The 26,466-nt window shown below is 43.9% G+C and overlaps 1 protein-coding gene across 1 annotated transcript in view; it reads left to right on the forward strand.

The window, feature by feature from the left end:
- The window catches only part of LOC126174773 (allantoinase), a 218,258-nt gene that overhangs the window by 108,612 nt on the left and 83,180 nt on the right, over positions 1-26,466 (forward strand). The window contains exons 4-5 of the mRNA XM_049921114.1: positions 17,311-17,425; positions 26,173-26,319. Coding sequence (XP_049777071.1) covers positions 17,311-17,425; positions 26,173-26,319 — 262 coding nt within the window. The remainder of the gene's footprint in view (positions 1-17,310; positions 17,426-26,172; positions 26,320-26,466) is intronic.

The raw sequence follows: 26,466 nt of genomic DNA on the forward strand, positions 1-26,466 counted from the left end.
ATTAGTTCAGCATCCGTACAGGGCGTCGGGGAGACGGGCGCACACACACCGATGGATGCCTCCGAGCTCATAACGTCTTCGTCGGCAGTAGCGGATTCGGGGGAGTCGTACTCGTCGACGGTTGCGTCATCCTCGACTTGCAACGTCTCTTCTTGGCCGGAAATGATGCAGCGCCATCTCTTGCGACGTTTCGGAGAACGTTGTTTCCGTATGCGACCCTCCGTGTCCGACGACGGAAGGGTCGCTCTGGCAGGAAGGCCACCGTAGGGACGATGAGCGAGTCGATCTCCATCGTGTTGCCGAGGGTAGTGTCAGCGGCCAGTCGCGTCGGCATCGTCGGAGAGGCGTCGATGGCCGGCCGAGGCGGCGGCCGTCCGAGGCGCTCTCCGTCGGGGTCTGGTCGGGCTCGTTTATTGCGTCCTTAGTGGCAATCGGGCGGCGAAGCGGTAGGAGAAGCTAAAGCAGCGCCGTAGGTCACCGGTAGCACCGCAGGTTGCGACGTGGGTGGTCCTTCGGCAGCTGGAAGTTGCGTAATACGCTGTTGTAGGCATTCGGATCTAAGGTGGCCTTCTTTACCGCACCCGAAACAGGTCCGAGGCTGGCCGTCGTATATAATTAATCCGCCGATCTGTAAGTAGGATGGACGTAGCTTCGGAGTTCAATGGCAATCGGGCGGCATTGCGAAGCGGTAGGGGAAGCTAAAGCAGCGCCGTAGGTCACCGGTAGCACCGCAGGTTGCGACGTGGGTGGTCCTTCGGCAGCTGGAAGTTGCGTAATACGCTGTTGTAGGCATTCGGATCTAAGGTGGCCTTCTTTACCGCACCCGAAACAGGTCCGAGGCTGGCCGTCGTATATAATTAATCCGCCGATCTGTAAGTAGGATGGACGTGGCTTCGGAGATCAATGGTGACCTGTCGGATGACGTTTAGGACAGGATATGTCCGAAACCGTGTCCACTTCTCCGCAGTGTGGCCGTCGACAGTGCCGTATGGTCGGAGTGCTGCGACGACTTCCTCAGCAGTAAGTTCGAATGGCAATTCGAAAATGCGTACCGTACGCATACGTAAGCCCGCGTGGTCGACGGCTACTGACCCCACATTCCCATCAGCATGACAGAAGCGGAGCCCCTGTTTGGTCTCACGTAGGATTCGTTCGCACGCCGCGTCGTTAATGATTTTAACATAGACCGTGCTGCTCACGATCCACAAATGGATGCCGGTAATGTCGGTTGCCAGGATATTCACTTCCTCTCGCAGGAAGCAGCTCGAGTGCTTTGGGACGGGCATAATCGTTACAGAAAGTAAATAGGAGTGTAAATTTACGATAACAGTTCGCCATGTATCGTATACAGTAAGCCGGCATTAAACAACGGCCGACAGAATGTAAACAAGGCGAGCTCGCGCTCCGCACCCGGAAAACACGGACGCATCCGCTCTGTTGTCCTGTCAAAGGCAGACTGTACCATTTGGCTATCCATGCACGACTCACTGCCAGACCCAAACTTCCATATGTCGTCAACCAGGACAACTCGTACATCCATTATGCATATTTATGTACAGATCAGACGTTGTACTTGAAAGTTGCTTGTCCGGTATCGGCAGGTCGTCAATAGTGCAACAATTGTTACTACGATGACTGTATAAGTAACTGAATGTGTGGTTACAAGTATGGACAGGGAAAAGTGTGATGTAGCAGTAATAGATCTAAGACTCGCAGACTATTTCTGCGAAATAATAACAGTAAAATCCAATAAGCAAAAGGTCCCTAAACTGCAGTCCAGTCCTGACTGCGGCATAAATTTGCCGGCACGGTAGCTCAGCGTGTTTGATCAGAGGGTTAGCTACCCTCTGTAATAAAAACTGAGTCAATGGCTCAACAATGAACTTGAACTAGTGTCCTGGGACATCTGCAGCGAATAAGTGCAACGATAAATATCGAAAAAACGGTAACAATAAAAAAAAAGAAGAGATGGTAGAGCACTTTCCACGAAAGCCAAAGGTGCCGAGTTCGAGTCTCGGTTCGGAATACAGTTTTAATCTGCCAGGATGTTTCGTATCAGAGCACACCCGGCTGCAGAGTTAAAATTTCAGTCTGGAAACATTCAAGACATGAGATATTCTCTACATCTCTTCTTTATGTGTCCGAGAATATACACACATCAACAAAAGTTTTGCATCACCCGGTTCCCAGAACTGAAGATAGACGTTGACTGTGGATATTGTATCACAGACACAGTCCCAAAGATGTAAACAACCATGCAAGAGCAGCCGATCAGTTCCACTCGTTCCACCAGGAAGGAGGTACACGGTTCATTTTGTCTGTAGTTCAACCATGCCTAGACGGTCAATACCGCAGTTCGATCGCATCCGCATTGTTACTTTGTGCCAGGATGACCTCTCAACAAGGGAAATGTCCATGCGTCTCGAGGTGAACAAAAGCGATGTTGTTCGGACATGGAGGAGATACAGAGAGACAGAAACTGTCGATGACATGCCTCGCTCAGGCCACCCAAAGGCTAGTACTGCGGTGGATGACCGCTACCTATGGATTATGGCTCGGAGGAACACTGACAGCAACGCCAGTATGTTGAATAATGCTTTCGTGCAGCCACGGGACGTCTTGTTGCGACTCAAACTGTGCACAATAGGCTACAATATGCGTAACTTCACTCCCGACGTCCATGGTGAGGTCCATCTTTACATCCACAACACCATGCAGCGCAGTACAGATGGACCCAACAACATGCCACTTGGCCCGCTCAGGATTGGCACCACATTCTCTGTGAACGTGTCGTATATGCCTACAACGGAACAACCGTCGGAGACGTGATTGGAGGTAACCCGGTCAGGCTGAACGCCTTAGACATAGTCCACCGAATGCAGCAAGGTGGAGGTTCCCTGCTGTTTTAGGTGTTTTATGTGTGGTCGACGTACGTCGCTGGTTGCCGCAACGGCTTTGCGATACGTAAATGCCATCCTCCGACTGATAGTGCACCCATATCGGCACCATATTGGCGAGGTATTCGTCACCATGCACGAAAATTTGCGCCCCCGTCTTGCACATCTTGTGAATGACTTCCTTCAGGATAACGACATTGCTCGACTGGAGTGGCCAGCATGTTCTCCAGACATGAACTCAATCGAACATGCCTGGGGTAGACTGAAAAGGCCTGTTTATGGACGACGTGATCCACCAACTACTCGGAGGGATCTACGCCGAATCGCCGTTGAGGAGTAGGACAATCTGGACCAAGAGTGTATTGATGAACTTGTAGATAGTATGCCACGACGAATACAGGCATGCATCAATGCAAGAGGACGTGCTACTGGGTATTAGAGGTACGGGTGTGTACGGCAGTCTGGACCACCACCTTTGAAGGTCTCGCTGTATGGTGATACAACATGCAATGTGTGGATTTCATGAGCAATAAAAAGGGTGGAAATGATGTTTATGTTGATCTCTATTCCAATTTTCTGCACAGGTTCCGGAACCCTCGGAACTGAGGTGATGCAAAACTTTTTTTTATGTGTGTATCTGCAGATGTTTTTCGTTGGGTTAGGTGAGCATTTGCCTTTGCTTTTGGTACCTGCCTCACACACAGCTTAAAATAAATCAGTGCGCTGCTGTGTATGATCCCTTTGGAAGATCCGAGTAAAGTCGACTAAATATAGAGCGACTTTTTTTCTTTTGCAGGCCATAAAAGAAATTCCCCCAGAAGCCGAGCGTACTGGCTTCCACAGTTCTAACTCATACCACCTAATGCATATACATTTCGTCTCTATTACGTAATGATGGAAGGCTATAAATTTGGGCGTCTGTTGACAGGACTAAAAACTTAAATTTTGTGCCAGACCGGACTCGAACCCGTAACTGAAGCTGTTTTTGACTAATTTTGCTGTGTAACTGCACAGCATCGCTGCAGCTTTAACGTGTTAGGCGGAAACAAGTGGACAGTTGAATTCTTGGGTCACTACGTGAGGCAACGGCCTACTCGTGCTGTGTCCGGATACGCCACAAATGTTCATCAGAGCATAAACAGTACGAAATATTGTATTAATTCACTGCAAGTTTCCGCACTGAGAAATCGACTCATTAGCTTGATTTACGCGTAGCATTTTTTTTTTTTATTATTCTTGCAGTATTTTATTTTCTTCTCGAAGTAACAAAATTAAAAGTTTAACAACATTATAATAAACTTTGCATATTTGAGTGTGAGACGTTAGCGTATGATAATGAGCAATCGCAAGCTACTCACTGCGATGAGACAAACCATTTTCAGATCAGTCATCCATATCTTTGAGTCGCGCTAAGCACTGTCCTATCGAGCGCGGTTGCACAGTAGGAGGTGGCACTGTAGTTAAGATACAGGATTAAAGCCCCCTTTGGCCCAGCCAGACTTAATTTTTCCGTGATTTCCACAAATAACTTAAGACAACCGGAATGGTCCCTTGGGGAAGGATAAGACCCATTTCCGTTCTCATCGTTCTCCAATCCAAACCTGTGCTACGTCTCTTAAGACCCTGTTGTCCACGGTACGTTAAACCCCAATCCGCTCGTTTTAGCGCATTTTCTCTTCCTTACTGCAGTGCTCATGTACAGCACAAACTTAAAACAAACACAATAGAAACTATGTTACCAGCAAATTTGCGCTGTCCACTCTGGACGCTGAGCATAGCAACTGCGATTTAAAAAAATGGATAATTTGAATAAAAACTGTTAGTTTGTACCCTGTTAATTGAACCACTTCGAACTAAGTGCTATCTTTTCCACATGGGAAAATAATGGATATTTTTAAATGGCCGTAATGTAGCCAAGGTCTCGTCTACGAGCTTCTCTTGGCACTTAATGTAAAATTGCTTTACATGCCCGTAACCTGAAAGCTCAACAGCTAGCTAATGAACATCCCTCTCTTTTTTAGTCATCATTTCCCTGACTGCCCTGATGCGGAACCCCATGATTTCCTCTGCTGTGTCAACTTTTCAGCTCAGAACACACTTACACACAGCATTCTCAATTATTTGTCGGGTATATTCCAGTCTCTACCATTCTTTACAGCTTTTACCTCTGCAGCTACCTCTTTGATCTTTCAACGTTTGTCTTATCATCTTGTTAATTCTTCTTGTCAGTGTCTCTCATATATTTTTTCCTCGCCCATTCTACAGGATCCTCCTCATTCCTTATCCGATTAGTTCGTGCAGTTTTCAGCACACTTCGATTAACACCACGTCTCAAATGTTTCGAGTCTCTTCTTTTATCACAATCTATGATTCACTTCCGTACAACATTGTGCGTCAGATGCACATTCGGAGAAAAATTGTGAGTGGTATTCGTAATAAATAATAAAACTCAATTGTGATAGTTAATTTTAACGTCTTGACTCGGGTTCCTTATGTTAGTTGGATAGTGGTTCAGAACTCAGATCGCGTAAAATCTGCGTGTGAGCAAATAAGTGAAATAAAATATTATGAAACGTTATCTTGACATATGGTATGGAAGGAAAATAATATGTATACACAAGTATGAGTACTTATTGCTGCATAGAGACCCCATAGTTCAGAGACGCTATGAGCCCCGCGCGATCGTAAAACCGAGCCCGAACAAATCATCAGCTAGATCAACATTATCTCATCGACGATGACTGAAATTAGAGGAAGGCGACCCAAGGGTAATTAGGAGTCGTAATGCTGTGCATCGTGTACTTATACCAGGCTGCGCCGCTAGCAAGGTGTTTAGGACCTCTCTTGAGTCAGTGTGCCAAGTGGAGTCATCCTTCAACGACGAGCGTAGTTTCCGCGACAGTTCCTTGTGTGTGTCTGTGGTGCCCTCACAACAAGAAGAAAGGGCTGACAGTCATGGAGAAGGTGCGGCTCTGAAGTTTTCTGTTTTTACTTTGCCCGAACGCAGTGGAAACTGTTGTGGTGGTGCAAACAGTGTACAAGGAACGCGCTCTTGGTAAACTCTTGCGTACGAATGGTTTCCTGTTTAAAAAGAGGAAAGTAGCCACTGAAGAGCAGCGTGTCTCCAGTCTTCCTTCAACTGCTCGAACCGAGGAATACATTGACAAAGTCCGCAATCTCATCAGTGAACATTGGTGCAAGAAAATCGAAGAACTGTCCTACAACACAATCCAGACTGTCCTACAACACAATTCAGCGCATTTTGAATGTTGATTTGGTACTGTGAAGACTAGCAGCAAAGTTTGTATCCAGACTTCTCACTGGGGATCTAAGTGATACCGTGATCGAGCCTACGATGAGACGATAAATGCATTCAAAGACGATCATAATTTTTTCAACAAAATCATGATAGACGATGAGCCAGGACCCTATGGGTACGATCCAGATAATAAATGACACTCAATTTAATGGAAGTCGCCTGGTTCATTTCCTCCAAAGAAAGTTCGTCAGGAGAAATCGAATGTGAAGACCAAGACGATTTGTTCTTTTGATATAAAAGGGATCGTGCCCTCAGGACTCGTCCCTCAAAAACAGACAATAAACCAGAAAATCTATTTGGAGGTTATGGAATGGGTTCAAAGACGTTTGGCACGAAATGTGTACAATTTTCGAATTCCTGAGAGGTTTCCAGCATCATGATAAACGCTGTCGTGCACGCTCCATTCTGTGTTCCTCAGTTTTCGTCTTCGCAAAGATGGGACCTTGACACACGCGCCCTGTTAGCTAGATTTAGCACCATCGCACCTCTCCCTGTTCCGTCGGATGTAAAGGAAATTGAAAGGAAAGGTCTTGCCCATGTCGGCAATATATAACGCTATTTCACAAAGGCGCTAGCAGGTGTCAAAGATGACGAATTTACACTGACGTGACAAAAACCATGAGATGCCTCTTAATATCGTGTCGCACCTCCTTTTGCCCGGCGTAGTGCAGGAATTCGACGTGGTACAGAGTCAACAAGTCGTTGGAAATCCACTGCAGAAATATTGAGCCATCCTGCCTCTATAGCCATCCATTATTGCGAAAGTGTAGCAGGTGCAGGATTATGCAACATAAATGTTCTAAGAGATTCTTGTCGGGCGATCTGAGTGGGCCAAATCATTCGCTCGAACTGTTCAGAGTTTTCTTCAAAACAATCGCGAATAATTAGGGCCCGGTGCCATGGCACATCGTCATCCATAAAAATTCCATTGTTGTTCGGAAACATGAAACCCAGGAATGGTTGCAGATGGTCTCCAAGTAGCCGAACATCGCCATTTCCAGTCAGTGATCTGTTCAGCTGGACCAAAGGACAGAGTCCACTCCATGTAAACACAGTCCACGCCATTACGAAGCCTCCACCAGCTTGCACAGTGCCTTGTTGACAGCCTGATTCCATGACTTCGTCGGGTCTCCACCACACTCAAATCCTACCATCAGCTCGTATTAACTGAAATCGGGACTCATCTGACCAGGCCACGGTTTTCAAGTCGTCTAGGGTCCAACCGATACGGTCATGAGTCTAGGAGAGGCGCTGCAGACGATGTCGTGCTATTAGCAAAGGCTCTCGCGTCGGTCGTCTGCTGCCATAGCCCATTCACGCCAAATTTCGACGCACTCTTCTAACCGATATGTTCGCCGTATGTCTCACAATGATTTCTACTGTTATTTCACGCAGTGGTGCTTGTCTGTTAGCACTGACAAATCTAAGCAAATGCCGCTGCTCTCGGTCGTTAGGTCAAGGCCGTCGGCCACTGCGTTGTCCGTGGTGAGGGGTAATGCCTGAAATTTTATATTCTTGGCGCACTTTTGGCACTATGGATAACAAAATATTGAATTATCGTATGATTTCAGAAATGTTATGTCCCATGTGGCTAGCTCCAACTAACATTCCACGTTCAAAATCTATTAATTCTCGTCATGCCACCATAATCACGTCGGAAGCCTTTTCACATGAATCACTTGAGTACAAATGACAGCTCCGTCAGCGCACTGCCGTTTTACACCCTGTGCACGTGATACTACCGGAAGCTGTACATCTGCATGTCTCTATACCATGGTTTTTGTCACCTCAGTGTAAAAGGTGCTTCGAACACTGAAATGAACGTTTGGAAAGAGGCATTAGTGCAGGGGCGGGCAGGAATCCTGCACGTGTGCGGTGCACTTGCACGCGTGCAGTTAACAGATGTTCTGCGTGCACACAGGGGCAAGCTGGCCACCCGCTTACCTCCCCTCCCCACCATACCTTCTGTCCACTCCTTCCTCTGTAATGCGTTTTGTTTTTCTAGCTTGCTTTATTGAATGATGGAATAAGGTTTGCAGGAGTGCTTGAAATAAATCATGGTTTGAAAGAGTACCTATTAACTACGATACGTTTTATTTAACTATCACAGGTGGAGTTTACAATACGTTTAATATCTGGAACAAAATTTCTGCATACAGACAAACGCAAACAGTTACGTAACTTTTCATCACTTATGTTTGCTCTTAACCGAGGCTTATTAATTCAGCTAATGGTTTTCCAGCTCTCACTATATTAAGCGCAATTTTATAGCTTGCACGTACCGCTGGGCTATTATTGTTGTCGTCCTGAAAAATTGAAAACAGTGCTCCATAAAATGTTAAATCAGTTAGATGAGAGACATGACGAGAGAAAGTCGCAGATCTCTCGTGACAACGGCAACTAGGACAGATGCATCTAATATCGTCAGGTCGCTCTTCTTAAGCTCAGTCAATTTCCCCATCCGCTCAGAATCCGACAATAAATTGTACTCGTCCTTGTGAAATTTATTATAATGGCCTTCAATTCTAAACTTCCGCTGACCAGCGAGAATACTGCCACATATTAAACATTAGGAATTTTCACGTCTTTGCACAAAGAAAAAACGATTCTCCCATTACTTTTGAAAAGATAGCAAATCTCCACGTCTCCGTTTCCTTGATTCACTCTGAATTTTCCGGTTCTTGAAATACAACGTTCACTACGTAGTGGTCGCTTCGCATCAACGTCCGCGACTTAGCCTTGTACTACACTGCCGCAACCTGCCGGCTGTCGCCACTGCCCCATTCGACGATTGCACGCGAGCAGCACACGTGCAGCGCTGTGCACTCACGAGCCGCGTGCAACGTTTGCCCGCCCCTGCATTAGTGCCCCTCTCCCCTCGGTAACCAGGCTGTGAAATATACTAAACTGCTGTCAGTTCAGTGGAGAAAATACAAATGGAATCAACAAATTTGTAATTCATGCGATGTCTTCATTTAATTCATGGCCTAAAGACTTTTTCAGTGGAGGTGCTTCATTACTGTTAAATATCCAAGGAATACAAGGATTAATTTACACTCAGAATTTCTCCCTAACAGACCTCGTAAGCACGGAAGGACAAATGCACTTAGTGCGCTAGACACGGCGGTGGCAGCTTATGTTTGCAGTTGCTTTTAGTTCTTTAGTTTAAACGACGTTGGTTTACTTGCGTCACTAGTGGTCAGCTGATTTATGCGTTAATTGCAGCTGTCGCCCACACGTTTTGCGACAGCAAATGCGCTGTGTATTAACAGGGACGTGCGAACACGCTGGGTGCAACATCACTGTTGTCTGGTAGAGATCCTCGCTGTTATCTGCGTCTATGACTACAATCGTACTCAGCAAACGACTGTGAAGTCCATATAGAGCCTACCTAATACGATAGTCACGACCAAATTTTTGGCTTCTTCCCGAATCAATCACATGAGGAGCGTGGGCAAAAAGACTTCTTAAATGCCACTCTGCGTGTTGTAACTAATCTAGTTTTGACTTCACGGTCCGTATGAACAATGACGAAAAAATCTCTTGAGTCTTCACTTAATACTTGTTCTTGAAGATTTGTATGTAGGCTTTCCTGGGGTATGTGGCGCCTAGCTTTACGCATCTGCCAGTTCTCATTTTCCAATATCTCCTTGCCGCTGTCTCGTGGAGAGGGCTCTTCGGGCATTTCAGATGAAGTGGCAATTCACTAATATTTTTATCTGATAACAGTTCAAAAACGTTTATTTATCTTACCGTGACTGCAGGTTTTCACTCCAAACGTATTTCCCTGTTTTTTACAGGAGCGCGATTCTAGCCAGGCGAAGGTAAGTAGCCCGCCTTTCTCGCAGCTCACCTCTCTTTCTCGCAGCTCAACTTCTTGGGCGGAGCCGCAGGCCGAGCATAACTGTATGGTTACTATAAGGAATCTTGGAGTCATCCGCTTGAGTTTTTCTGCGGAGGGGGCACGGCGGTGAGGTAGATGTAAATTTTATTCCTCGCTACTTCTGCTGGACCTCTAGCTCGAAACTATCGCATATAATTGTAGAACACGGGAAAAGCAGAAAGAGGTTTTCGAAACCATATGCTGTTATGAAGTGTCTGATATTAATTCTACTCAGCTTGCCAGAGGTTTCCTGAACGACATGAAAAATTCTGAATTTACATTTCTGGCAGCAGTTTTTCATGACATACTTTATTTGGCACATACACTGTTTAATGTTTTGCAGAAAAGGTCCCCGGACGTTATCTACTGCATATATGAAGTAAGGACTACTTATGATATGCTAAAAAACAAGAAGAACGAATAGTATTTTTAATTATTTTTCAAAAGGGCAACACTGTCACAAGTATACAATTCCCTCTCTCGGACGAATCTGTCAAAATGTATCGAGCCTTCTATTACGAAATTTTGGGTCACGTTTCTTTTTTGGGAATGGATGAGCGATTTCGTGATTTTGAAAGAAATCTGTTTGTGCACCTTACCGACACCACAAAATTTGACATGACTCTGAGCACTATGGGACTTAAAATCTGAGGTCATCAGTCCACAAAATTTGAACAATACATGTTTCCCTTCTAGTGAACTTTAAAACTTGAAAAATTTATTTGGGTCTGTATTCTCCAAGAGATTTAGCTTAAGAAACGAACCCTCTGCTCTTTATGCCCATGAGAACTATAGAAAGATTTCCACCGGAAAGGAGCTAGAAACGCCTAATAAGGATAAGGAGCTTTTTACGGATACTTCTAAACTTGCCTGAAGCGTAAAGAACATACCTGAAGAATGCTATTTCAGAAGAGAAATTTCTTCTTTGGTGAATATTTGAATCCAGAAAGAACTTCTAGAAAAGTTAATATTTCACACGCATTCTATTAAGATATCACCCACAAGTTTACAGCCTTAAAGGATCGAAGGATTGATTCGGTGTACAAGAAATAGGTAAGTTCAATTATTAAAATAGGTTTGTGTAAATATAGGTATATTTTTCTTTCCTGCTAGCTCTTCATCTAACTTTTCAGCCAGGAGCCGCCACTGCTGCCTCGTGAAGCAAATAAACCTGTGGCTATTAGTGCCGGACTTCTCTTTATACGGTCAGCATCCCCTATTAGTCCTGTTTGGGGTGCGTCGCATACACTGCGTTAATATTCTAGGATGAAGGGCACAAGTGAATTGTAAGCAGTCTCCTTTGTAGACTGATCGCATTCTCCCAGTATCTCGTCAATGAATCGAAGACTGCGGTTAAGCTTATATGAGCATTCCAGTTCAAATCTCTAAAAACTGTTAAAAATCCAAAAATCCAAAAAAATGAGTCGACTGATTCCTGTTGTGACTCATTTTTGTAGTTATAGGATTTCATGCCGGCCGGAGTGGCGGAGTGGTTCTAGGCGCTACAGTTTGGAACCGCGCAACCGCTACGGTCGAATCCTGCCTTGGGCATGGATGTGTGTGATGTCCTTAGGTTGGTTAGGTTTAGTAGTTCTAAGTTCTAGGGGACTAATGACCTCAGAAGTTAAGTCCCATAGCGCTCAGAGCCATTTGAACCACTTTTTAGGATTCCACTTTTCTGCGTTTTGTGAAGTACATAATTTAAGATCACTCAAAATTTTATAATGCTATCCAGTGTTTTAATCACTCTGAAATACTGTCAAACCATGATTTGATATCTATGCAGCCCTTTTTTTCTTTCAAACAGAACATCATATTCCAAGTCATTAATGCACAATATGAACAACAAGGGCTCCAAAACTATCCCTAGAAAATGGCTTATCTTATGATGAGTGCAGTTGCTTTCAAGAGGGTGAGTGAGTGGTGGTTACAGGCCAGTAGTCCCAGCGGAAATACTATTGACAGTAAAGAATGCCTCATTTGACTCCAATATACGACGTGTCACGGCTCGGCTATGGTACCCAGTCACATGGGGAGCTCAGTGCTGACAGCGGCAGGCGCAGAGCGGTCTCAGACCTGTGGCTCCTGCTGGCGACGACCAGTCGTCCCGCTGCCCCGCTTGGCTGGACCCCGGAGACGAGAGAACGCCTTCTGCCTCAAAATCCAGACATATTTATATCGCTCCAAGGCACAGTTCTTTCTCTAAAACTTGGCCCCGAGTCACATCACCTGTAACAAGATACTTCCGCTGGTGTGGTGACATCGACCTGCCTCCTATGGTCATTATCGCTGCTTGATGCAATTTTCCGCTGAGCGAGGCTAACCTCATCTCGCAATCCCCTTAAGTGTATGTTATTCTGACCCACGTGTCGTCACAGTTGGGGCTGTCAGCCTGCGGCTGTTAATGCAATGCTTCGCAGCACCTTTCTTACTACTCGTACTTCTCATTACTTTAGCTAAAAACACATTACACAGTTTCAACAAATTTGTGAGAAATTGGTATTTTATGACGTTATAGTTTAACTGAACATCCACCTTTTACAATGAAGTAATACAACTCGAACATTTGCGATTGTCTTCCAGTTGCAGGTAGTTATTTAGTTTTGCTCTATCTTAGCTATTTGAACCTCATGAAGGCGATTAGATTTTCCATGTTATTATTCTGTCTACAATAAGCAAGCTTGACTTAACATCAAACTTTCCATGGCTTCTGATATTATAAATTCTCAACTTAACCTGTCTGCACACGACGTTCTCTTTACTTTCTTGCTCGTCATCATTTTCAAACAAGAATTTTCTCGGCCGTCTTACTCATGTCTCTCTTCTCTTACATTACCTCTTCCATCTCATATACCCCTCACTATCTGTTTATAGTAAAATCTGCGACCTTGGCTAATGCCTAACAGACACACTTAAAAAAAATGCAAGTGTCAAGATTGGTCAACTGAAAACTTTTATAGTAAGTGAAAAGCTAATATCATAAGTGTGATTAAAAGAAAGTATCTTTAATAAGTGCTTTTGCGAGAGCTCAAGTAATGGTATTAATAGCATTTTCTTTCAGTCACATCTCTTGCGCTGGATGGTTTGTGTCTGACGGTGATACCGAACTGTACGTTAAAATCGTAGCAAGTTGGCACCAGGGCAGTGAATATCTAATACTCATATCTGACGACTCACATCGATATTAAAATCAAATTGTGAGTGACTTGTAGCTGTTTTATCCGAATATTAATTAACACGGTCGATGTGTTCCCGACAGACCATTACTGCGATTGTTACGTATTTTCAGAGTTACTTTATGGAATGGCAATGGTGATGAAACACATTAATGTTCAAGGCTCTTTTTTACAGTAAGTTGTGCAATAAATGCAATGTAAAATGTCTTATGTATATTCAGTACGGAGACACAGCCGAAACACGATGTTGTCTTCTTGCATAAAACGTTGCTATTGACGGGTATAGAATGAATTTCCATCTTAAAGTGTGCGGTGTAGCCTGAATAGAGACGTTAATACAGCAGGGAAACTGACGGCCCAGAAACACAACAGCGTATCGTTTACGGGCAGTTTGTTAAACACTTAGGCAAAACACTCTGTTTCTACAGGTATGGGTCCTCGAACAAGGTTACTCAAGGGACACCTTCCCATTTTTTTGTGGTCACTCATTTTTGGACTAGATTAAACAGGTTATGTTCCTTATGTAGCGTGTACATTTTACCATCGTAATCTTCCACGTATAAGTGTGTGTCTATGACGCAAAGACAAGCGGTTTCTTGGGGATACTGGAGACAATGAGGCACAACGGGGTAAGGATGGGCTGAGTTTATAATGACCTTCTTGCAGGCCGTGACGATGACGCAAGATGATTGGCGGGGAAGCAGATACTTAGTGGAAGGGGGATGGCCTCCGTAAACTCATAGGAACGTTGAGAGAACTATAGACCTTTCACTATTCACAAGCAAAATAGCAGTTGAAGCGATGTCTTGCTGCGTTAAGCAGTCGACGGCACAGCTAGCTCCAGACAGTGGTGCGCTTAGCTCAGATCCGAGAGCTGCCCGGCAAGGCAGGCGACAGCGGTGATAAGGCGTTGTCCACACTTTTGGAGGGTACAGCGCCTCATGAAGCACGGCAGGCGACAAGGACACAGCGACAGCAACGTCCATTGCAAGCTGGTCAAGACATTTAGCGCGACTGCAAGGCTTAGTGCAGGAAGCTCCCGAGAGCAGAGGCTACCCAAAGACCCCGGCATAGCATGTAGCGACAGCTGCCCGCGGTCGCTAGCCTGTGCTAGCAGAATGTGAGCACGTAGGGCAGGTGGCGGTCGGCAAGAGGCAGGCGCAGGTGCGAACCCTGAATACCCGTCTAAGCGTTCAGAAGTCAGCCAGCTGATGGGCCGCATCTGGAAGTAACCCCCCCCCCCCTTCCAAAAAGCATCAGGCCTAATCGCAGCGTCTAGCAGGTACGGCTGGATGACTCTCATCTGGTCAACGGTTGCCGTGAAGTACCTCTCGGAAATGGCTGCAGACGATGACAGACGTTGCATAGCCGGGGCCGACCTGCATCGTCTTGACAGGCCATCATTCCTAATCACGTAGGCCCCGAAAGCGGCGCAGCGCAAGACTTGGACGTGGTGTAGTCCAGGTCACCACTACGACAATCCCGCCCCTGTACTAGGCTGCGTTGACAATTTTCGAAATTCACGAAGCAGCAGGCAGCGGAGCTAGAGTAGGTACCATACTTGCCTAAGCGCCAGGGCGGAGGCTTCCGTCATGACAACGCTGCCTCTCTAAAGCTTCTTGCATCAGAATGCGGTGACAGCTTTCTGATCACTTGGCCACAGGTTACAGCCACAAAGTCAAGAGGTAGTTGCGTTGTGTGAAATTTTTCATTTGCCCAACAATCCCCTCTCCACACCAAGCCATTCAGTGTCCAGAACCACAGACACAGCAAATCAAACCATCCACTTCACCCTCATAATCTATGGAAAAATGCCTCATTCTTTTGAGTAACAGACCACGTGGGAATTCGAAGCAATGAATTTACTACGACACGCAAGAACACTTAATGTGGTGTAGTATGCTGCACTCTTGTACACATTAACTTTGTTGTTTAGGCGCTAGGGAGTAAGTGATTAGAAGTCAGGCACAATAAGTTGCAATCACTTAAGCCAAACAACACGACACAGCAAACCAGACCGTCCACTTCACCCACATAATCTATGAAAAGATGCGTCATTCTTTTGGTAATAGACCATATACGAATTCGAGACAACACAACGCGACAACGGGGAATCTCGGCCTCTGAGGCGGAATTAGTACTCTTCATCTCCTACTAAGGTATTGGCCACTTAGGCTCCTCCTCCAGTAAGTGAGTGCCTATGAACATCAGTACACTATCTGTCGGTGTTCGCCTTATATGCCAACGAAATACTGCATTTTGAGCGATAGCATTGAATGTGCAACTTACAGCTCTCATACTTTGATAAAAACATTTTTATAAAGTTTGAACGTCGTAAATTAGTAATAATTAATATTTTTCTTTTTTGATCACCATATACGAGACATGAGAACAATTATTTTGTGCGTGCTCTTCCATCATTGTTCGGCATCTAGCTCCGCGAACGTAAATATCTAAGGGATTAGTAGTTATTGTCAAATTACGAAAGAGAGAATCTCGTACCTTGTTCTTAAATTATTTTTGAGCACTGCAGATGTTAACTTTCAACAAGTACTCTCTACATTCTCATCGTGGCTAATACTTCATATGTCACAATAATGTTACATTAAACTATGCTTTCATAAAACAGCGACTAAACGCGTAAATCACATATTTCACAAAAGACTGCTAGCTTCTTTGTTAATGATCGACAACTGTTCCCTGATACTGTCTGCGTATCCGCAGAGAGAAAAAGGCAAATCGCTGCCTTGCTAAAAATTGCATAGGACAACGTACTAAAAATATACTGTAATGAAAATATACATCCTACGCTGGGTGCATTAAAATGAAACTGAGACGTTACATAGCACATCATTAAATAATTTCGTTTTTTGTGCTCAGTATACAATTTTTGTATCTTTCTCAGCAATTCCACAGGGTGACCTCAATCCCCATCCTCAAAACTTCGGAGGTTGTTCATCTAAATATTTCAACAGAATTGATCCTTGCTCACTGATGACTCGTTGGATTTCCTTTGATTTATTACGGCCATTTATCTTTGCATATGTACTGCAATGAAAATCTCACAGTAACATAAATGTCGACGGTATGCGGTGAGTATCTTATTTAGAAACAAACTCGATCCATTCATTCACGGTACTCGCTGTTGAGTGAAGTAATGCCAACTTCATTCTTCGCCATCAAGCTATTATTCAGTACCGCTTGGTTTTGTGTCGGGTTTATTTTACGGGCAGCCATAGTTGTACGTTAACAGTCATACACAGCAGGTTTACTGATGAAGAATTCGCCAATATGCACGTCTTGGGCTGTTAATTGTAATGTACTTCATTGTTTACTGACAGAAGACACTGAACGCATGATGACAGAAATGTACGTGTTTCATGTGGGGGTTACTGCATTATTCTCTGTTCTGTGGTCTACGTTTTTGTGTTTACACAGTACAGACCTCCTCATTACTGTGAACGTATTTTCATAAAATCACAGGCAAACTCTGTAACAATCCCAGTAAATCATAAATACAATTTAATTTGTATGCCAAACCGAATAAATAATAGTTGCATTCTATAACGGACCGCCGGAGACCACGGGTCCATTGCACCAAAAGATACAGAAAGTATTTCTAAACAACCTTCAAAATGTTATCTGCATCGTTCGGGTACGTACGTTATTTATTTGTTGTGAGTGTTTCTAGCGTAATGACCTTTCACTATACTGTATGCGGTAGGACTTTGGACTGCACTAATTTAGAATTCCGTTGATATTAGTCTTTCGTTTTGATTATTATTATTGTTATTTTCAAATTTCCTTAAATATAAATTTTTATTATCTTTCATTTACTCTTCTTTGACGCTAGTGAGCAAGCTGCTGCGCACCCCAGACCGAACAAAACTCAAAATAATGCACTAAGCTGAAATCAATAAACGTGAGATGATCACTGCTGCATCCATTGGATGAGATATTTGTTTCCAGATGTGGTTTGGCAAAGGCGTTTCGATAGCGTGTAGCACCTAAGTGAGAAGACGTCTGTGTTGTCAGGAATTCGAGGCCGCCGACGACGACCAAGGACAACCTGCAGGCGAAACTGGAAGCATCTGGAGGCAAACTGCACGTAGACGTCGCTCTGTGGGGAGGCGTCGTACCCGACAACAAGGCAAGTACTGCTTCCGTGCTGTTCCGACACTAGAGCGACGAGGTGCAGAGGTCTTTCATTTGGAAGCGCGGGCTTCGAAAACCATTTGGTTAACCAAATTTTTACTTTCCCATCTTTGCCCTAAATAGCAAAAGAAATGGCCAATTTCCTCCACTGTCCTAGTCGCACTCTGGTTTTTGACCGTCACTATAGATCTCACCACTGACCACCAATCTTTCTTCTTTTTTTTTTTTTTTTGCACCAAATGCAATTATTTTGTTTCGGGCAGTTGCCACAATCATATAAAATTTCTAAAATTTCTGAAATCACGACATATCCACCACCCACTATTTGCTACTTTCGCCTGTCATCAAGCTGTAGTTGTGCAGGAGGACGGCCCACCACCCTGTCCAGTTACCATCATGTAGTGCACTGGTTCCCAACCTGTGTTTAATTACCCCCTGAGGGGTAAAATGAAATTTTCTATGGGGTAAAGAGAAAGGGTTAGGTAGTGTTTGGGTCTCGAAACTGAACTATTTTCAAAAGATCATTATTATTATCATCACTGTTCCGTGAAACTATAATACTGATTACATAAATTACCAATAATTACATTTTTTTATTCCAAATGCAAGCATTAACCGTGAAATGATTTGGTGGAGGTTACAGCTTGTGAAACGAATGTACGAACATTTCCCTTGTTTCTCACATCGTCCACCTACTGCACATATACCTTGTATATCCATCTGTAACAGTAAAACTCATTCATATATGCTCAAATATCTCATGAAAGTTCCTTCTCCGGATTGTATGTAGTTCCCGCTATGGACCAGAAACTGCTTCATTATTCACTTCGCTACAATAAACTATCTAACTGAGATCACAACACAACTGTAACTATGTAATGGCTACTACACTACTGTGCCGCAGTGGTCAGGAGCAAAGCACTGGCAGCCTAAAGTCTTCCCATTTCTAACACTTCAGGGGTAAGGAGTCCAGGAATCTAGTGGTACACAAGCAGTAGGAATAGTGTACAAGCTTTGACTTGGTTGATTTGAAAATGTGGCTGCAGGGCGTGAGTGAAGCAATGTCACTAGGGAGACGAGTGGTGCAGAGGAAGCACGTTTTGCAATAACTATACACCATCAATGTGGATAATTAGGCTTCTTTTCTGAGGAGTTGTAGATAGCGCTGACGATGGACTGAGAATTACTTTATCTTTCTATAAACATAAATAAAATTTGGTTTAGAATTAAACGGTACCAATTGTCTCATTGACTATTATTTCTGAGTTTATTAAGACATTTACGAAAACTAAACATCATTTATCTTCCATCATTTAAAAAATAAAAGCGTTCAAAGAAAATTCTTTTTCATTCTAATGTTCAGTTAGGCGCTAAAGTTGTTGATGGTGGGGCGAAGGGGGCAGGTACTAGCCAACATCTGATTACGCTTGGGAGCAAAGATCTCAGAAATGTTGGGAACCACTCATATAGTGGACTTGTGAGAAATAGTCATGCATAAAACTGATACAAAAAGAGTTTAAAAATAGTCCAGAAACGAGAAAGCTGCCCACTGCGAGTGAATTATAATAAAACAAATTGTCAAAGCATAACATTCTTGTCAGCTCTAACAAAAGTACTCCAGGAGATGTCTTCAAGGGCACCCAAAGGAAGTTTTAAGAGGTGGGGGGGGGGGGAGGGGGAGGGGATGAGGAGTTTCAAGCACCCATAAAAAAGTTCCATTTCCGACGCTGTTAAAAATCATCGTAATACCGGATTTTAAATCATTTTCTTGAAGAGAAAACCCTGACTAAACTATATTTTTTCCGTTCCCTGAAAGTCAGGGCGAGGGGGGAGGGGGGAGGGAGGAGAAGGAGCACAGTACACCCTTACTCCAGCATATGGGCGTCTTTGACGTCTTTCCACCTTTATTCATTCGTTTCTGTTACGTCGGTTTAGGGTTTAAACAGGTAGTATCTCTTAAGATTCAAAATACTGTCTTTGCCATTATTATCTTCCACATTTAGGAGTATGTCTACATGTAAAGTGCGGCGTGAAAGGGTAATTTTGGGAATGTAAAATACTAACGAATTATCACGCTCCTCTTCTAGCTGATTCATATCAGATAAATAACACACTAAAGGAGAATAAAATCCCAACACCAAGAAGAAGTTGTGCGATAAAAACGGAAGTTGGTAGGCGTCTTTCTACATCTGAAGGAAATGATAATTAAATCAAAAACCTACGATGCCGACAGGCGTTGATATACATCAACGGGGACAGTTGAAAATGTGTGCCCCGACCCGGACTCGAACCTGGGATCTCCGGCTTACATGGCAGACGCTCTATCCATCGTAGCACCGAGGGCACAGAGGATAGTGCGACTGCAGGGACTTATCCCTTGCAAGCTCCCCGTGAGACCCACATTCCCAACTTAATGTTCACACACTACATTCGTGGTGCCCCCGCCCATTACACTCATTACTCCCGGCAGACAATCTTACCGAGTCCCGTAAGAGTCCGGGCAATACGTGTGCATCCGCACAGAAGAAGAAGGTCAATGCCCGGTTAGCCTTAACTATATGAAGATTGTATCTGTTCTTTCGGACAAAAATTATGGTCCATACCACTAACTTTTGGAGTTCTATTATTAATGAATCCGAGGAAATACGGCTGTCTGACAATGAGTCTCTTATTAATCGTGACGACGGTTTCCAGTTGAATTCGGCATGGAATCCAATCGTCGAAAAACTTCGTGTCCTCCGTAGCCGGCGTAGTTCTGTGATGGAACCACAGGAAGACAATCGAATTGATATCGATGCAGCGAGTTTTCTCCACGGAGGGCGCGCGGCGCAGCAGAATCGAACGCACTCTAGTAGCGCACGCGCAACGCCAAGTGAATCCACTACGCACGTGCCGGAGAGTCCTTAAATACCAGAGCTCAGGGAGTTTTCGCCAGTATCACCTGAAGATGGCCAGAAGACTCTGCCCCGAAATATTGTGGCAGGAAGTTGCAAACATCCGGCAGTTCACCCAAAATTTTGTGAAACAATATGTACACCGGGAAAGTTTTAAATCTCACAGTATGTAACAGCCTGAATACACACTCTGTAAACTAGTTTCAACAAATTATGTCTTAGTAGCACAACACAGAACTATGATGCGGTGTATATTCTAAATGTGTGATGTCTCCTAGTACATATTTATTTTAAGGTGGCCTGTCTTTTACAGTAACAAAGTACACCAATGGAACTGTTTATCTTTCACTGAGCGGATTCGCAATCACATGCAGACTTCTGTCTTTTCAAAAGACAGTAGAATGTTTTTGTGTTTCCAAACCAATAAAGAGGAATTGTGCTTCACTCAATGTGCTTTACCAGACAAGCTTGAAGAGCATATAGCATCAGAACCCTAAAGATGAATATCTGGTTTAGAACAGGTGTGAGCCAAACATCACAGTGGAAACGCTGACCCACTGGCTAGTTAGCATATGTGCCAGTTGCACAAACCCTGTGAGTGGGATACTGCAGACTGTGCCACGTAATGATCTTTAGCAAGTGTCCATTACTATGCACCAGGAACAACATGCCTGCTGCAGTAGACCTGGACACGCCACACCACTAAATATTCATTTCTCTCTTCAGGAATTTGAGTGAACAAAGCGGGGAAGTCAGCGATCTTCTGACTGGGTTTGATCTGTTCCGCCTCAATTTATTCTTCCCCTCCTGTGCCAACACCTGCATCTGTAGGTAGCATCAACATCCAGCAATGATGATTATGTCCTGAGTGTATTCCAGGCTGTATTTAGCCGCGCGAGTTAGCACGTTGCCTCTAGGATTCGGCGAGACTTGCCGGCCCCGAATCGAATCCGCCCAGAGGATTAACGGCGACGACTGCTGGTGTGCCAGCCAGGTTGTATGTGTTTTTTGGCGGTTTCCCACAACCGACAAGGTGAATGTTGGGTTGGTATCCACATCCCGCCTCACTTAGACGATACGCACACATTAGAAAAACGTTCACACACTACGCGCAGACAGTTGTAATACACAAAATTTAGCCCCACAGACGGGTGGGGAAGGAGTGGAGGAGGAGGGTGGCGACCGGAATTGAATCCTATCATTCTCTACCACTAACATTCCCACATAGGAAAATTAACAGGCCGACAAGGTGCAGATACGAGATAAAGCCCAGGAACGAGAAGAATGTTCCAGTCTCTGTCTACCACTACAATTTCCGACTTCTATGGCTTCCTTTAGTGACGCGGAAGCCATTCCCTGACGTTACAACTCTTATCATTCTCTCCTTTCTTCTAGACATTGTTTCCCGCGTATTATTCTCCTCGTCGATTCTACGGAGAACCTCCTCATTTCTTATCTTACCAGCCGATTTAATTTTCATCATTCTCTTATACCACCCAACGCATGTCAGATGAAGTATAATTCATAGCCATATCTCAAACGACTTCAAGATGTTCAGAGTGCTTAACTGGAATAGTTATACAGGGTATTCAGCTGGCCCTACCGATGTCGTTTTATGCAACACGCAATATATCTGGCCTTCATTACCACGCGCTAGATTTTCATATTCTCTCGTTCGCTTGCGCGCAAACTGTTCCTCCTACAGAAAAAAATGAACAGGACCTTTTTGTAGGAAATCTAATGTAGTTAAGTTTTATACTGGGATGCATTTTCGCTGAAGGCCACAGAGTTCGAGTTATTCAAGAAAAACGTACAAAAGTGACCTTCAAATGCATCTCCACCCCCACGCTCACCCCTCACTTGTCAAGATTTCTAGTTTGTTGTTCGTGACACTCCATCCTACCACTGTACAAAAATTTTCAACTACGCGAACTGTTCCCGATATTAGACATTTTTGGTTTCTGTTTGTTGGGCTATGACGCCTCCGGGCATAGTGACTGTTTCGTTAACATCATCAGTTTAAATGTTCACATAAGAGTAATGAAAGAAAAAATGACTTTTGTAAACGCTACGCGAAAAGTAATCACGCTGACAATTCCATCCAAACTTAACCCTAACAAGCACAGTGTCAGAAGGCCTGACGAATACAACGATGTAATTGTTTATTTCATGCTGTCAAACTTCACACAATTGTTAGGTAAAATTTAGACAAACGTCAGTTCTCTTTCACAGTTTGCAAGTGGTCGACTAAGCGTAATAACACCAGCCAATGATAATTCGCGCAGTAGCAAATTTCTGTACATTGGTAGACGGAATGCCATCAACAACATACTAGAAATGCTGACCGGTGAAGGCTGAATGTGGGAGTGAGGTTGCATTCGAAGGTCACTTTGTATATTTTTCTTGAATAACTCGAAAACTACAGCCTCTAGCGAAAACGTATCCCAGTAAAAAGTTTAACGACATTAAATTTCCTACAAAAAGGCGGGTTGCATAAAACCACATCGGAAGGGGCAGCTGAATTACCCTGTATATCTTGACGGAGTTGTTAGCGATCACATCGAACGATGGCACTCAAATAACGAAAACCGCAATGTGAACACTATTGTTACGAAGTGATCCTGAAGCAAAAAATTGTCGTAAATCGGTCGCATTCTTCCGTTTTTCAATACGTCAGTTTTCAAGTATTCACGTCAAACGAAAAAAAGCAAAATGTGCACAATGAATATCCTACTTATGACATGGAGAAGTGTGTTATTTGACAGCAACTGTTGCGGTATTGTCAACAGTACAAAGAAATACCTATTCTGTGAAAACTCCACAGCGTTTATCACACAGCACTGGGTTTCACGGCTAGCAATGAAACTCTATTCTATATATAGGATTTAGTTTAGTTTTACAGACGTCTTAACTTTTCCACGACATTTTTTCCACAGGTTATTTTAATTAATGTCGTAGTCAGAAGCAAAAATATGAAAAAAAAATTCCCGTCGTTTCGCTTTCCAACGTGAGGAGGGATGGGTCATACAGGTTATTCACAGGTACCTCTGAAATTTTATAAGACCACACTAAAACTACCTGACGTACAGAAAACAGACACATCAGTGAATAAAAAATCTTTGATGTCGCTGAGCAACAGTCATATTACAATTTCTAAATGAATACACCACCATTTGACTGTATTACTCTTTATTTAATTACAACCCAGGTTTCTGTCTTTTAGGCCATTTTGAAGAAATTAATGACATAAACTCCGTCACTGGAAAATGGCATAAAAGGCCAAAACCTGGGTCTTATTAAACAAAAAATAATACAGTTAAATGACGGTGTGTTCATTTATAAAATAGAGAATCTTTTCACAGTTTGCAACTCACATTACAGATGTTCAATATATGCACCGTTTGTGACGCGGCAAACGTAACACGTGTGTGCAGTTCATTGACACGAATTGTCCGGAAGGGTATGACAGCTGCCCATTTTGAAAATCTGTTCGGTGGGTTGCCTATCAGCGGGCGCGAACTATTTCGAAGCTGCGATACAGAACGTAGGGTTAACAGTGAAGCGTCAAGACATCAAAACGTACAGACGCAGTAAGTAATTATAAGAATTGTGCAGACCATTAACAGGCTTCCCTTTACTGTGAGACATTTGTACATGCAAATAACATGCAAAAAACTCTCACTGGTTCTCTAATAATCTATCGTGGGGCACATACGTCGTAAAGGAAATGCTCAGAAACAAGTTATCACGTGTAAACGACAGTACATACTAAAAAGAAAGAATGCTACATAAGTTTCTTAAGAAGTACTGAAGCATCAGAATTAAAGTGGCAATTGTTTACTAAATCGAAATGTGGATTCATATACTTTTGCTGCCATTTACTAATGACCTCCCACATTGTTACTAAGACTGGTCGTACTTTCACAAGATGAAATTGTACATGTACGAAATGCGAAACTTATTTGATTCTTCTTATTTTAATAAGGTTTAACAATAGTGCAGCTTTAAATACTTGGAGGTGGGTTAACGACGTCACATTAGCACCAACTTTCACCACAATTCTGTCCAACGCCACTGTGGACATGTCACACCAAGTCACGGTCGCCGCAGCCCCTCTTACCCATATTTCATCCCTTCTTTTTACGCCTCTACACTAGAGGTCAGAAGGGCTTAGGCCCAGCGTTGAAATCACGCAGTTTTCTTGTGAGTGGTCGAAGAAAACATTCCGGCACACCGTCGTTCAAAATAGGAAGGAAAAGGCCTTAGAGGTTTACAAAAAAGGCGTCGATGAAACCACCCCTTGATTCCAACACATTTCGCGATCGAAAACGATAGCTCGTAGTGCGAAGAGCAACAGGACGACGTTTTTGACAACTGACACTGCTGAGACCCTCAGAAGTTTCAATCCTTCTCTAAGAACACTGTGCGGCTGCACCTACATTAAACGTGATGTCACTCCTTTGGAGAGCAGCACGACCGCAATTTTTGCTCTCTTGTACAGACTGGAACCACTGACGACCGTTCAGAACAATTCTACGAAATTTGAACGTGATCCGCGGCAGGACCCCCTCCCCCCCCCCCCCCCCATTTTAGCAACACCCTAGGTACCATCCACGCACCTTAGTCGAGCACGTTACAAATGTACTTATCTTAAACTTCGACAGACGTTAAGCCTCATGGCGGGTGCAGCGCCTGAAGGTTAGGCAACCCCTTCGACATCTTCAGGCGGTGTTTGGCTGACTTCAGGCGTTAGAGCAGCCACACGGTAGAATGTGGGTCGAAATGAGATTAGCGATAACCTTAACGTCAAAATTGGGAACCACGCAGTAGACCAACGGAATGAGTCTCGGAAGCAAAATAGCATTTGACAAACGACCCGAGGAGGACATAAAAAGCAGACGACCTCAGACAAAGAGGGCACTCACGAACAAATTAAGGATACGATTATCAAACATTGGCTTAATATGAGTAAGAAATTCCTGAGAATTTTTTTTTGAGTACATCATTTTGTTGAAGTCAAGCACGAGTTGTGGGAAAACTGGTAAAGAAGAGAACCGAAGCGTTTGACATGTGCCGCTTTATGAGGGTTTTGAAAATTAGGTGGGTTAATCAGATAAGAAGGGGGTAAGTTCTACAATAAATTGGGGGAATATGTGGTGAAATTTGAAAAGAAGAATGGCCAGGGCTATAGGACTGACAGAGATTGGAATATATCGAACAAATACTTGAGTACGTTGGGTGTAAATGCTACTCCTGGATTAAGAGGTTGACGACACAAGAAGTGATAGTGGGCCGTAAAAAAAAAATAAAATAAAATAAAATAAAAACAGAAGGTAGATGACCAAAACAAATCTCCTATTCCAGCATAGTTAGCCTTGTTCGACCACGTACAGGCCAAAGTTGAACAACATTGTGTCAAATTAAACAGGTGACGAGGGCGTCTTACGCTACTGAGGCTGAGGCCTCTGTCTGTCCTACTTCAAAGCATTAGGAGTTCACTGTGATAAATCAGGTCCATCTGGCCTCTTTTTGTAATTAAATTGTAAACTCCAACAGGAGCTTCACTCAGAACGAATGAGAAAAGCGACTGGAACGTTGTGGATCAATCCCCATTGCTTTACGATACCTTTGAATCTCGTCGCTATTCGAAGCAGAGAGTACTCACTATGCGTATAGCAGAGCTGTTTTGTGAACAAACCTTTGCTTGTATTTACAGTGTATGTTCACCATTTCCCTTCCCAGTTTCCAGTTTTCTCGATTACACTTAACCTCTGGGTACTAGGGCAGAATCCAGTAACGTTGTGCCTTGTCTCCAACTGCAGAGATAACGGGGCGTCTGTATGTGCAGGGCGAGCTGCGCGCCATGGTGGACGCCGGCGTGGTGGGCTTCAAGTGCTTCTTGTGTCCCAGCGGCGAGGAGAGCTTCCCGAACGTCGACTGGACGCGTGTCGAGTCCGCCATGCAGGAGCTGCAAGGCACTGACGCCGTGTTCGCGGTGAGTACCGAGACCTCGACACCTACTCTTCTTTTTCTTTTGCATCTCCACAGTACAGACAATTTTAAAACTGGGGCAGCCACAGCTAAAACAGTTGTAGGCGATTGATCGACAATTCATATAATGAACAGCTTTTCTCAGTACAGG

Source organism: Schistocerca cancellata, chromosome 3 (genome assembly GCF_023864275.1).
Source record: "Schistocerca cancellata isolate TAMUIC-IGC-003103 chromosome 3, iqSchCanc2.1, whole genome shotgun sequence".
Lineage (NCBI taxonomy): Eukaryota > Metazoa > Arthropoda > Insecta > Orthoptera > Acrididae > Schistocerca > Schistocerca cancellata.